This window comes from Mustela lutreola, chromosome 12 (assembly GCF_030435805.1).
Source record: "Mustela lutreola isolate mMusLut2 chromosome 12, mMusLut2.pri, whole genome shotgun sequence".
Classification (NCBI taxonomy): domain Eukaryota; kingdom Metazoa; phylum Chordata; class Mammalia; order Carnivora; family Mustelidae; genus Mustela; species Mustela lutreola.
The window spans coordinates 27,108,556-27,122,130 of record NC_081301.1 but is presented as its reverse complement, the minus strand read 5'-3'; the positions used below and the strand labels follow the sequence as shown (position 1 = coordinate 27,122,130).

Here is a 13,575-nt window from a genome sequence, read left to right as displayed (position 1 = left end):
TGTGAATGCAAGTAAGACTTCTCCACTGAAATTTAACTTCAGTAGAGCAGGAATTCAGCCTTAAACACTGCATCTCAGAACCTAGAAAATACGGTGCACAACAGAGCTCAATAAATATTGGTGAAATTACTGTATGATGATACCAGGCAGATTTTATGATACTCAACTTCACCAGAAAGAACCCTCTGCCACTCTAGTAGCCGCTGAACTTTAAACAAGTTCTTTCTTTATCCACTGAGCCACAATTTACTCATACATCAAATGGTACTGCTTACCTCATAGGGCAGGTAGTTAATTGGGGATTAAATGAAGTGCCTGACAACACAGTAAAACACTTTTTAAAAAGTGTAGCTTTTTTCCCTTCCAGTTTTTTGTACTTAATGCATGCATTAACATTTCAAAGGTTCCAAGGTTTTTTGAACCTACCAATGTTTATATAGGCTCTTCTCTAGACAGGTTTTCCTCCGGACTCGTGGGTGACTTACACGGTTATCTAAATTACTTGCCTTTTCATCTTTCAGGAGCTTTCTTCTCTCGATTGTCGTTTTTCACCAAGAAACACAGTTTTCTTTCATTTCATTGAAGTCGCTGTAATGTGAACTTTAAGAGAGAAAGACACAGCTGCGACACTGATTCCAAGTGGTCAAGAAGGCTCACTCTCAGACCGAGATCCTTCCTCCGCATTCAGTGTGATGCACACCTTAGCAAAGGGCCACTCACTCAGTACCTGTCCTCTCGGCCATTAGAGGAGGCCCCACATAGAGCCGTGACTCTGCTGTGCTGCTTATGAGCGGGTGTTTGACGGAGGTTTCTTCAGGTACTGAGATAAACAGACATCTTTCCTGAGACTTTGCTAGTGAGCTATAAAAATTACATCCACAAGTCTCATCACAGCCCCACATAGCCCTGGCTTTCAGTTGCCCAGCACTTGTTACAGGAGGAAGAGAAGGCACCGCCAATGTTCCTCTACTTCTTCCACTTTCCTGCTCACCCAGGCCACCACGCCCAGCACACCCCGCCAATACCCTTGCCACACTCTGTCCATGTTTTCGGTTGAACAAACAAAAGACATCGGAAGGCGGCCTTTGTAGTTTCAATACCAAATAAAGCAGTGAAGTTTTTACCGAACAGGCTTAGCTACAGAGTATTTTCAGAGATCTCTCTATAGCTTCAAAATCAAGCCGAATACATTTTACCTAACAGCCTCTTAAACTTGTTATTTACTATCTTAACTGATTATGAAAGTGTAAACACCCTTTGTCTCCAAGTAATCCCTTCACTTCTCTTTTGTGAGAAACAGGACATTTAGCCTTTTCTAAAATTTCTACTCCAGGCAAAAGAAAGAGCTTCCCCACTAGAAGTGGACGAAAATTTCTTACTTTTCTTACTTTTCTAATGGCGTTATGAGCCTTAACAGTAGGTGGTGCTGCGAATGCATGGAAATAAATTTGCATAGACCAGCAGAACTGTCACAGCTTTATTTCGTGACTCATTACAACATAGAAATATGCCTTTTTTTTAATACTTCATATAAAGTTATTGACATACAAAATTTTTTTTCTTTTTTTCCTTTTAATGAAAAGGATTTAACTTAGAAATCTATTGTGAAACTTTTGTCTAGTTTTGCAATTTTCAGATATTCCAGTGCAAAAATAGATCCCATTAGAGACAGCATAAAGTGCTTGGAATGAAGAGCCAATGATAAAGAAAAAGCACAAAAACATAGCTTCATCCTAGGGTATAAGAAGAAAGAATACTTAATCCTTATGGAAATAGAAACATTCTATAAAAGGGATGCAACAACTTTGAAGAGAATTAGAGCTATATTACTATAGTACTTTATTATTACTAGTAAATAGTAACAAGGGTACAAATTAATATCTCAGTATCAAAGTGGTTCAATATTATATATGACACATGGCTCTTTGGAAAAAAATTTACCTGATATATACAACCACGAGAAGAAAACAGACAAATCCCTTTCATCAATGATCACTATACAGTGACTGAAAGATGTGCAGCATTTCATCGCCACAATGCACACACTTCAGTACAGATATGGAAATACAGTAGTCTGAGGTTTGGCTGTTTTTTAAGAAAGAGCTGTGCTGAATGTTTATGTGTAAAGGGCTTTGTGATTGTTTTCTTTTGTATTTTCATATTCACAGTTGTTAATGGAGTTTCCAAGGTGTCCAAAAGAAGCAAAAGTGGCAACCTCTGAACACTTTTTTTTTTGAGAATTTTGGAAACTCGCATACTTACATTTCCACAGGGAATATATAGAAATTTTACCATAGGAGAGAGTTGGTAGAAATTTGTACTAGAATTAGGTTTACACAGGAAAATGTAAAAGATGATTATTTGGATAGTCTAAAAGGTTAACAGTGTGAAGTCAGTGTGTAGCTATAGATTGTTTCTAGCTTCAGAAGAGATCCTTGTAAATCTATATTGAATTGTTTTTTGTTTTTTGTTTTCCGAAACAGTTCACAGTGTCTTTTGATTTTTTTAAATATGGCCTTGAAGTCAGAGTAATTAAAGCCAGGAGCTGCTCACTGATTTAGTAAGATAGAGAATTAGAACATGATTCTAGTAAAATGGGAATACTAACAAAAGTTTGATTTTGAAAAATATTAAATAAGGAAAAACTAAATTACTCTATGAATTTTATATCATTAAAGATAGCACAAAATATAATGACCTCATCATGCCAATAGTTACTGGAAATGGGCCTTCATTACTTGTTTATCATTTTAGAAGATATTGGCATTAATTTCTAAGTCATTTTTTTCCAAACAAGTTATGTGGTAACATTCTATAAATTTTAAAAAATACAGACTTGAAATAGATCCGAAATCTTAATACCTTTAGAGTTAATATTTAAATTTTAGAAAAAGAAATTAATAATGATACTGAAAGATGGCTTGAATTTCACCCAGTAGTACTCCCCACATATTTTTGTTGTCTCAAAGCAGATCACATTAAGCATTAGTAAAATAATATTTCTTAAAGTGTTTGTTGACTAAAAAAAATAAGACTGGGTCAGGAAAGTCAAATATATTTCACCTGGGGGCATATGCTGTTGTTATTTTTTTCATGAGAAACTTAGGACTGAAGAGATGAAAAAGTTGAGATTGTCAGCATGGGATACCTAAGATCTTCAAAGCCGATTATTTGACAGAACCAAAAATACCCACAAGCACAAGTTGTGTTACTCAACAAGTTTTGCAGTTAGTGATCTTTTTTGTGAACGTATTCATTGTTTAATCTTGTAACCCTTATGACAAACTTTTTTGGCTTTTGCACTGTTGCTATTAAAAACAAAAACAAAAAAACTGCCCAGTATTCTTTCACTGGGATCCCACGACCACAACAACAAAACAACCTCTATTTGTAAACCTGTTAGCTGAATAACATGGCACAATACATCTACTGAGACTTAATTTCTCCCCACCCAATCCACCCATACATAGTCAGTTCAGCTATAACATACACTCAAAAACTACTTGATTAACATACCGAGATTAAGAGTATTTTAAATGATCTTTAAAAAAAACTCAAATACAATGCTGTCATGAGATCTTGACCACCACATTGTTTTCTGGTCACCAGGCACTAGTCAGAGGACCCACATGCAGGCTTCCATGAGAAATAAAGCCGGTGAGGCAGTACGGCCTGACTCCCCTACACCACGGGGTTCTACAAAGAGGCCACTCCAAGGATTCACATGTCACTGACAGACCATAAGATTCCAAACAACATCAAAAGTACGAAGAATTTTATTAAAATATAACTCTGTCCTTTCATAGTCTAGATTAATTTAAAAAGCCAGAAATAATACTACACTCATGTCAGACAGGAAGATCTTGAGATGCGATGTACCGTGTTAGCAGACAACCAGGACAAATGGACACAGGCCTCCCTAGGTTTGAACAAGCCACATAACGTGTTCAATCCCATGACCTGGCCTCAGCAGCCTGCAGCCTCAACGGTCTGCCAGCTCTTTACTGCTCACCAGGATCTTAGTATATTTAAAGAGTCCCAGAAAAATGGCCCTGGAGACCCATGGCTCCAAGCATGGGATAACCTAAAAATGGAACCGAGTCTCACCTGTCTTGAGCTACCCACACCAGAGCAGCTCATCAAAGAGGGAAACAAAACAGGACTTTCCCCATCCAGGGCACCATTTTGTCACCTGATAATGATGCTGATGGACTCTAAAGCAGAACAGCTTTTGCAAAAGTGTGCATGACACACCACAGTCCTTCAGGCTTTCTGAACAACTTGGCACTAGTAATTCTGGCACACTCATTGCCAGCAATGGATGTGTCACTGGGAAACCAGTGTCCTGGCATGGCATGGCTTACTGAATGAAGATGTATATGCCTTTTGACTTTGATAAATAATCACTGGCCATGATTACTTGATTAATTATTGTTGCAACCCCAGTGAGACTACAAAGGGAAAAAAAACAAAAAGTGTGGTTTCAAACCCATCTGTCCGCTGGGTTCCATACCAGAGTTTCACATAGGTGTAAGGTAATAAACTAAATTCAAGTCTTTTTCACTTGAGAGCCATACGAGACACAGGCTACAAAGGCACTGCCCCTGTAATGGAATTTTGTTTTCATTGCATTGAATTGCATTGCATTGAATTGTATCAGTACAGTATCCAGTTTACTTCTTCCCACAAAAACGTCCAGCTCTTGCTTTTGGAACGCTTGACGTGGTGCAAAGGAAGGGCTAGTTCCTCCTTTCTTTTAGTCTCCCTGTATGAACAGTATTCTTCATACATAACTTTCTTTCACTTTCTCATCCTGGAGAAAAGACGTAAGAACCGCAACATCGACTACTGTCTGGTTTTTGTGTAATGACAGGTCCTTTAAGTGGTCATCATCACTTTGGTCCTTGGCAAAGTTCACAAACACCTGTCAAAAGAAAGGTTGGCCTTTATAAATAGCTCTCTCCTTGCTCCTCCTTTGTTCTTGTTGCATTTTTCACCATGTGGAGCTTAAGCCACAGTAGGAGAATACAAGATCGCATAAATAAAGTAGGAAACTGTGTGTGAGGAAGAGGGGACACTGGAAAAACACATTAACCATTTGAAAACTGAGCTTCCCTGTTGCCCCTCAAATCACCAATTACTCGATCATCTATTTTGATTCATAGAGGCCTGATTAAAAGGGAAGGGAGACAAAAAAACTAACATTTACCGAACAGCTACTAAGTTCCAGAATCCAGGTAGTACTTGATGCTGTCTCATTTAAATGGGATAAGACACCTGGCAAAATGTCTGGCCCATAGTAGGTATTCAGAAAATGACAGTTACTGTGATGATTATTACAACCTATTCTCACAATAATCCTCGGAAGTAAACAGAATCATCTTCCTTTACACCTTCAGGGTGGTTTAGTAAAAAGCAAGAGTCACAGTAAATCAGATTCAAGCTCAGTCAGACCTGCTCTAGGACTCATCGTGGGAGTGCGGGACAGGGATCGGGAATCTCCACCCTGAAAATGCCATTCAAAGCTTACTTGGTCAAGTGTTGTCTGAGAAACAGAGTAGTCTTCTATGTGGAGTCTCTTTTTGCTCTGGGAGAGGATGCTGAATATCCTGGCCAGAGAAGAAAGGGAAGACGGAAGCTGGTACTGGAGCATGTTCCGGTGTTTCTCTTTGAGGACGCTTCCCGGAAAGGCAAGTCCAAAGAACTCCTGGACAGGCTTTAGGTCAGGGTTGGACCCTGCTATTCGTACCACTATTGTATAACCATCGCCAAACCTGAAAGCAGAAAAAAAAAAAAAAAATCCAATGGAAGATCCTCAGGAAACTTCTCAAAATAGTATGTAACCCGACCCAACTGGTGCTATAAAAAAGGAAGCTCCCAAAAGTTTTACCCAGAAATAAGTACCTAAGAGAAGGAACTGGTTACCATTTACTGATGATCTAGTCTATGTGACGTGTCATGCCGAGTGCCTCAGACACATGATTTCACTGATTCCTCACCTGGACATGTGAAGTCCGACAGATGTTAGTTACAGAGAAACTGAAGTCCACGGAGCTAGTCGCTTGCTCATGGTACAGAGCTCCTAGTGGTGGGGCCATGGTGTAGACTCGTGTGTGTTTGATCCCACAGCCTATGCTGTGACCACACTGACGTATGTAAAATTCCCCATTTCATTTGTTTAGCAAAGCCAGAAAGCAGATATTCTTGGATACAGACTCTTAGAAAAGTTAAGCAATCTGTCCAAGGGCCCACACCAGGAGAAGGTAAAGAGAATTCAAATGCAGCTCTGGCTTCAAAGCCCTTATTCCTTCCACTATACCATTTTGTTCAGTTTATTTCCCTTTATTTTTAGAGCCACCATTTATACACTCACAAAAAGAATAAATACAAGTGTCCTCAGTAAGGGTTATCCCAAAGATACTATCTTTGTTACCTATTTTTCAGATGTTGAACGCTGCCAAGACACCTGAACCTCCCATTGACCATAATTGCCATCCTAGTGCAAAGAGCTTCACATTCTTCCATACTGTGGGAAAACAGAGATTTTTGTTTTAGAAAGATGCTGCTCTAACCATCCGAACATCATGTGACATCTGGAATTTCAAAGAGATAGATTTCCAGCATCCTAGGGCATAATTGCCTCCTATCACAAATACATGAAGATGTAGGCATGATGCTGTCTACTGCCGTGCTGTTTATACTTGTAAAAAAAAAAAAAAGTTGGAAACAGTCCAAATGTCTACAAAAAGAGGAACAGCTAAACAAACTTGGGTATTTCCTATTGGAATACTGTCTACATATGAAACACAGCTTGCGTTTTTGCCTGTAAATATACACACGTCTGGGGTGTGTGTGTGTGTGTGTGTGTATACAGATTCGCATTAGAAAACTGCAAAGATACATAGCCTGATGACAGCGATGTTTATGTCCTCATGATGCAATTTCAGGTGATTACCACATTTTCTCATTTTTATACAATGATCACATTACTACTTGGAAAATCATAAATATACACAACACAGATGCCAAGCCCAGTCTTCACTGCTGACCTGTGAGATGTTAGCACTACTGATCTGCCTTCCTTGACAATACTTAGAGCACAATTCCACAAGAATCGCCGGGCTTTGGGGTCCATGCCTGTGGTAGGTTCATCCTGTAATGAGAATAAAATAAGCCCTATTACTTCCTGAAAACACAAAGATAGATTTCTTTTTAAATGCAGAAGCATCTTTAAAATAGCCAAATGCCAACTTACCATTCTAGTTATTTCTTGATAGACCAAAAAATCAGACCTCACATACAAAAATAAACTGCGTACTTGTTTGTAACCAGTTCACTCTTACCAATATGTAGGAAGTAGGAAACTCAATTTTTTTTTTAAATTAAATTTCTCCAAATGAATAGAAAGGGAAAGGAAAAAGCTATTTAGTTTCAATCATCTTTTCATGACTGACAAATATACACTGAAAATTCTTTTTGTCTGAAGTCTCTATTGAAGTCCATAGAAGGTTTGGGTAAAATTACTTTTCTTTTTTTATTCTAGTTCATTATAGCTTAGCCTGTTATATTGTACTTGCTAGTCTTAGAGAAACAAATTGCAGATCCAAACGGTACAGATAACATTAAAGCCCTAACCCAAGGCTTCTTCCTACAATAACTTCAAAGCAGAAGAAAAAGGGCCAAGGGGCTCCTGTCCAGTTTAATCTTCTGTTTTCCATCTATCTATGTGTTAGAACTATAACCCAGCTGCCACCCTGGGGATCTTGAAGCTGTGTCCACAATCTCCATTTTCAGGAGATGAATACACAGACGGTCTGAAAGAATGATCCAGAGAAAGTTCAAATCACATATCCGAGACTCAGCCACACGAGCCAGCGTTCCCCAACACCAGAGAAACAAAAGGGCCCTAGAGCTTCTCTTCTCTGGAGCATCAGAGGGCATGGCAAAGCCACCCCAACATGTATCAAGGAGAAGAACAAAGGAACTTCCCTCTGGTTTTCTAAGGTGGCTCTGCGATTCCCGGTCAGAGGAAGGATGACTTGCCATTAGTCAAGCCAGTCCGGCAATATCCCTGGACATACGGGACTTCATTTTCCATTCAGGCCCACACAAGAGTTCTCCACTCAGTCACACTCACCAGAAACACTACAGGGGGCCCGCCGATCAGAGCCATGGCTGTGGAGAGCTTGCGCTTGTTGCCTCCGCTATAGTTCCCAGCATACTTTTCGCCATACTTGACGAGGCCCAGTTTCCGAATTGCCCATTCACCAACCTGGAGTAATAAAACGCACCTTGACTTTTGTCTGGTGTGTTTATCATGTTTTCTTACACGTGCAGATGATTCTTTACAGAGCAGGACTAGGAAAATTCTTCTCACTGAGTAGATTCTATAATAGCAAGTGCCAAGGAGCCAAAAAGCAAAGGGAAAGAACTCGTGGGGGTGGGCACAGCACTTCCTCTCTGCTCTGCAGCATGTGAATGTCCACTCACCCCTGCCCCCCGCCACGGATTCCCACCTCGCAAAGTAGGTGCGAGCAGCCAGCATCTCATATTGCTGCACCCATGTGTAAAAAGAGCCTGAAGCCAACGGTCATTTGTGAAGGCCAAAACCATAAGGCATACTGTCAGCCTGCGAAGGGGGCAGGCTGGCTTCTGGTGCCCACGGTACCTTGCCAACTTCTTTCTCTGGGACTCCTCTCAAGAGGGCAAAGAACTCCACGTGCTCTCTTCCAGTCAGTAGCTCCGTGATGGCATCGAACTGAGGGCAATAGCCCATGTTCTGATGGACTTCATGGATGTCTGACAAGATACTGCAAAGGAAAAACTGGTCAGGTTTTAAGCATTTAGAGAGAGACTGATTGGACAGTCTTGTCTCATATTCCTAAAAAGTGTACTTGCATGTGACAAAAATAACCAGTGAGCACCATCTTTTTGTCCCCGGAGGCCAGCCCCTCCTGGCAGTCAGGGTTCCCGCCTCTGGCCCACCTATTGCTTGTACCTCGCTCTCCCAACACCTCAGTCTGCAGGTTCAGTCCCATTTCAAGATTCCCAAGTCCATCCCAACTGCTGCACTCTCTCTACCGACAACCTCACTCACACAGTCTTGGGGCTTTAACACTAAGTCTCCATCCCAGACTTGACCCTGTGATCCAGTCATACCCACCAAGTACTCTGTTACTCCCAAGTCTCCCTCATGGCCCTGCAGACCCAGAGGAGGCCCAGCAAATCTGGGTGTGGCCTTCCTCCCTCTGCTGTTTGCTGCCCATACATTGGCCACAACATGGTCCAGATGGCCTGGCCCCACTATTTATCCAGCCCAGGCACCCTCTTGGTTTTTAAGGGGTTTGTTTGGGAGATTTTTGTTTTGTTTTGTTTTTGTTTTTTTATCACAGGCTCTCTAAAAATCTGGTGACCAAAAAAATACATCTACAGACACAGCTTTAAATATATTGGTGGAAGCAGCTTTTGCACTCTATGAAGCCAATCTCAGGTTAAGAATCCTTGATGTGGGAGAAGTTCAGTGTCCCATCCAATCTGATGGCTGCACTTATCAGCCACCCTTGGACAGCATTTGGCCTTTGTTTGGCCTGTTAGCAGTATTCATTCCCCTTTGCCTATCTGTTTTACACTCTGAAGTCCAGCCTTTCCCAGAATTATGACTGAGATGCCCACAGACACTGTGCCTGGCTCTCACAGCAACACTGCCCAAGCCAGCCTCTTACAACTGGTCACTGGGATAAACCTTAGTTTGAGCCAGTTACTGCTCCCTCTGCTTTATACCGCAGGAGCCTGGTAGAAGGAACGAGCCTGGGGAAGCAGATGCACAGTCTTAGGCCTGCTATTTCAGCATTGGTTCTCTTAAACCTTCTTTACCCTGCTATGGAAAAAACTGATAAGAGAAAAAAGGGGGGACCCCTGAGTACATTAAGTCCCTCATTCTTTTCAAATGTTACTGGCTAGTAGGCTCCTATCTACTATTTCTAAATTGTGAGCCATCACCCATTAGCAGGTGACAAAATAAATTTAGTGGGTCATAATCAGATTTTTTCTTTAAAGATATGCCTGTTTGGGCACCTGGGTGGCTCAGTGGGTTAAGCCGCTGCCTTCGGCTCAGGTCATGATCTCGGGGTCCTGGGATCGAGTCCCGCATCGGGCTCTCTGCTCAGTTGGGAGCCTGCTTCCCCCTCTCTCTCTCTGCCTGCCTCTCCATCTACTTGTGATTTCTCTCTGTTAATTAAAAAAAAAAAAAAATCTTTAAAAAAAAAAAAAAGATATGCCTGTTTATGTGATTTTGTGTATTTACTAGGTTGAGAGGTAAATGAATTTGCTACTTTGGGTCATGGTCAGAAAAATTCCAAAGCCATGGTCTTTGTACCACCTCTTCATATAGAAAGCCCATAAAGCCTCACATATTTAGAGTACACAAGGGCAACATTGCCTAATATAGGTCCCTAAAGTGGAGGTGCACCCCTAAAGATCAGATTGCTTAGTGACCTGTGCATTCTCAGATAATGGCCTTTGCAACCTCAATAACCGACACACCCTTCAGGGAAGGCAATTTGGCAAATACACACCCTTTTACCTTGTAGGAATTTTCCCTTTACATATGTACATAGATGTACATATGTAAAGGGCATAGTTGCATAGTCAAAAACAGAAACTAATAAATGTCCAACAATAAGGAATTGATTAAACAAACTGCAGATAAAAATACATAGGGGGGTTTATGCAACATTGTAAAACCTACATCTTAGAACATGTAACCCATTGAGAAATATCCGTATTAGACTCATTAATAATAAACTAATTTCAAAAATCTAGATACAGTATGATCTCAATTTTTAAAAAACTTTTATATGTGTAAAAGAGAGTTTGGGGGTGATGGGAATGTTCTAATTGTGGTGATGAGTGCATAGCCTTGTAAATCAACTAGAAATCACTAGGAATTATATCTTTTTTAAAAGATCTTGTTTGTTTACTTGACAGAGAGAGAGACAGCAGGAGAGGAACACAAGCAGTGGGGAGCAGGAGAGGGAGAAGCAGGGAGACCGATGTGGGGCTCAATCCCAAGACCCTGGGATCATGACCAGAGCCGAAGGCAGATGTTTAATGACTGAGCCTCCAAGGCGCCGCAAGCAATTGTATTCTTAAGATAAGTGAACTATACGCTATGTAAAATTATACTAAATAAAGCTGTTAGAAAAAATAGAGGGAGCCTGGGAGAAAAAAATGTAAATAGTAGTTCTCTCTAGGTAGTGGGATTATGGGTGATTTTTATTTTTGTCTCTACCCTTTATAGATCTCAACCTTTTTATAAGCTATATAGTACTGTTAGAATCAGAAAAATAAAAATGTCTTTAAATAAAAATAAGAAAAAGAGTCTTTGTGGCAAAATACAGTCCGTGTCTCTTCTCACCTATTTTTGTTAAGGAAAGCATCTCCTCTGGTAACAGTGGTATCTCCAGTCAACATCTTGAAAGTTGATGATTTCCCAGCCCCATTAACTCCCAGAAGTCCAAAGCACTGAAAAAGATTGGGTAAGCTGTTTAAGCAAACAACTGCAAATCTGAATATAAATGACCCTTATATAATAGTCTCCTCAGCTTAGTTTTGACATAACATGATTCTAAAACATTCTTAAGTATCAATGAAGAGTTGAATTTTGGGGAGTTTTAAGAACTTCCATTGATATTTCAACATTTTATAACAAGACATATTGAGCATATTGGTAAATATTATTGGAGTTACCAGGGTGAAGCCAGAGTTAATGTGTAAAAAACAGTAATGAAAGCTAACCAGTCACCTTTCACCATCTAATTTGTCTAAAGGGCATAAAAGAACACAAACATGAACAAGAAAAGAAAAAAAAGTATTTAAAAAAAATCTACTTAAATTTCCTCATCTTGAATGGATCACAAAGACACATTTTGGATGTACATTCTTTTCTTAAACTGACTGAGGTTATCCAAAATTGTTGCTTTTTAATATATGCAGTCCCCATCTTCTCAATGACTGATTGCTCCACATAGACATAAATAGAGAAGGCTTTAAAAACTACTTTCAAACCCTTATAGATGTTGTCATTTGATTGGGTAGATAATCCGAATTAACAGGGACAAGTAGAGTGTAGACAGTGCTTTTACCTCGCCAGGAGGAATGCCAACACAAATCCTGTCAACAGCAGGCTTCCTCTTTCTTCTATATATCTGCAACCAACAAAATGCAAAAATTCAAGGGCCATAGCGAACCACAACTATCCCAAGCAACTGTGAAGACTGACTTATAATCTCACGATGAGGTAAGGCTCATCAATAAAATAAAGTCACATATCTGATATGCTAAGAGCCATGGTCTGTCTCTGCGGCAGCCAGCTTCTAAATGATTCGAGAGCTTAAAATAAAAATAAATTTCTTTTCTTCTTTAATTTTTTTAATAAACATATAAGTATTATTAGCCCCAGGGGTACAGGTCTGTGAATCGCCAGGTTTACACACTTTTCTTTTTATTTTTGATCTAATATCAACCTTTTTAAGAGACAGTGGTCATCAATATTTACATAATTTTTCATTTATTTGATATTGTAGGTATTATAAAAATTAAATTCTAGGGACATCTGGATGGCTGGATAAGCATCCAACCCTTGATCTCAGCTCAGGTCTTTATCTCAGGGTTGTGAATTCAAGCCCTGCACTGGGCATGGAGCCTACATTTAAAAAAATTAAAAATTAAAATTAAAAAAAAATTCTACATGGTCAAAATGTACAATCAAAACACTGCAAATATTGTACATATTATAAAAAAGTGAAGTACTGGGATCCTGGCACCTAGAGTGGGCTGAAAACAAACCATCTTCCTGAGTAACAGACATATCAGTTCTTTAGACCATGATACTCAAAAGTCAATCATTTATTCCTCTCACATCAGCTTTGACTGGATATACAATTTTAGTATGTTTTAATAAACACATAAATATAAGGGTGAAAAACAAATACACTTGAGAACCAGATTTCCCATTATAGAAGTAGTCTCAGGATTTCTTTAATGAAGAAGTCCCTTCGGTGTATTTTAAAAAAAATTAATTTGATAGAAACTTGGTCTAGATACATATATTTTTGGAAGTATGCTCTTTTCATTAATCAAATCAGAAAAAAGCTCATCTCCAACACGCAAAGCTGAGAAAAACTGAAGACGAGTTGTTACAGCCTGTACTCACTGTCTCACCTTCGTCAGCTCCTTGATCTCCAAGATATCATTCTGTCCTCCACCATCAAGAATTCTCTGTCTTTCCCGCTTCACGTCTTCATCCTCATCATTCAAAGGAGGAAGCTTGGCATTTACAGGTCTTGAGGAAAATATTTTAAGAAAAAATCAATCTTTCAAGGTATTTCTCAAGACAAGGATCCAATTTCTAAGAAAGTCCTTTAAATCTATTCTCCACAGTTTTTAGGATCAGCAGTGCTGTGGGCTAGAGAATGCCCATGTCAGGAAAATCATCTGTATCATCTTGAGTTCAATGCAATGCGACAACCACTGATCAGTGTTTCCCTGTGTTCCTCTGTGACCCTCAACCAGATA

General features: G+C 39.7%; 1 protein-coding gene across 3 annotated transcripts in view; it reads right to left on the bottom strand.

The window, feature by feature from the left end:
* Positions 1-1,464: 1,464 nt before the first annotated feature.
* The window catches only part of ABCA1 (ATP binding cassette subfamily A member 1), a 128,159-nt gene continuing 116,048 nt past the window's right edge, over positions 1,465-13,575 (bottom strand). For all 3 annotated transcript variants that reach the window (XM_059143293.1, XM_059143292.1, XM_059143294.1), the window contains exons 42-50: positions 13,222-13,342; positions 12,144-12,206; positions 11,417-11,523; positions 8,669-8,810; positions 8,138-8,272; positions 7,050-7,153; positions 6,434-6,526; positions 5,531-5,774; positions 1,465-4,924 (exon numbers count right to left, since the gene is read on the bottom strand). In XM_059143293.1, coding sequence (XP_058999276.1) covers positions 4,784-4,924; positions 5,531-5,774; positions 6,434-6,526; positions 7,050-7,153; positions 8,138-8,272; positions 8,669-8,810; positions 11,417-11,523; positions 12,144-12,206; positions 13,222-13,342 — 1,150 coding nt within the window. In that variant the 3' untranslated portion in view covers positions 1,465-4,783. The remainder of the gene's footprint in view (positions 4,925-5,530; positions 5,775-6,433; positions 6,527-7,049; positions 7,154-8,137; positions 8,273-8,668; positions 8,811-11,416; positions 11,524-12,143; positions 12,207-13,221; positions 13,343-13,575) is intronic.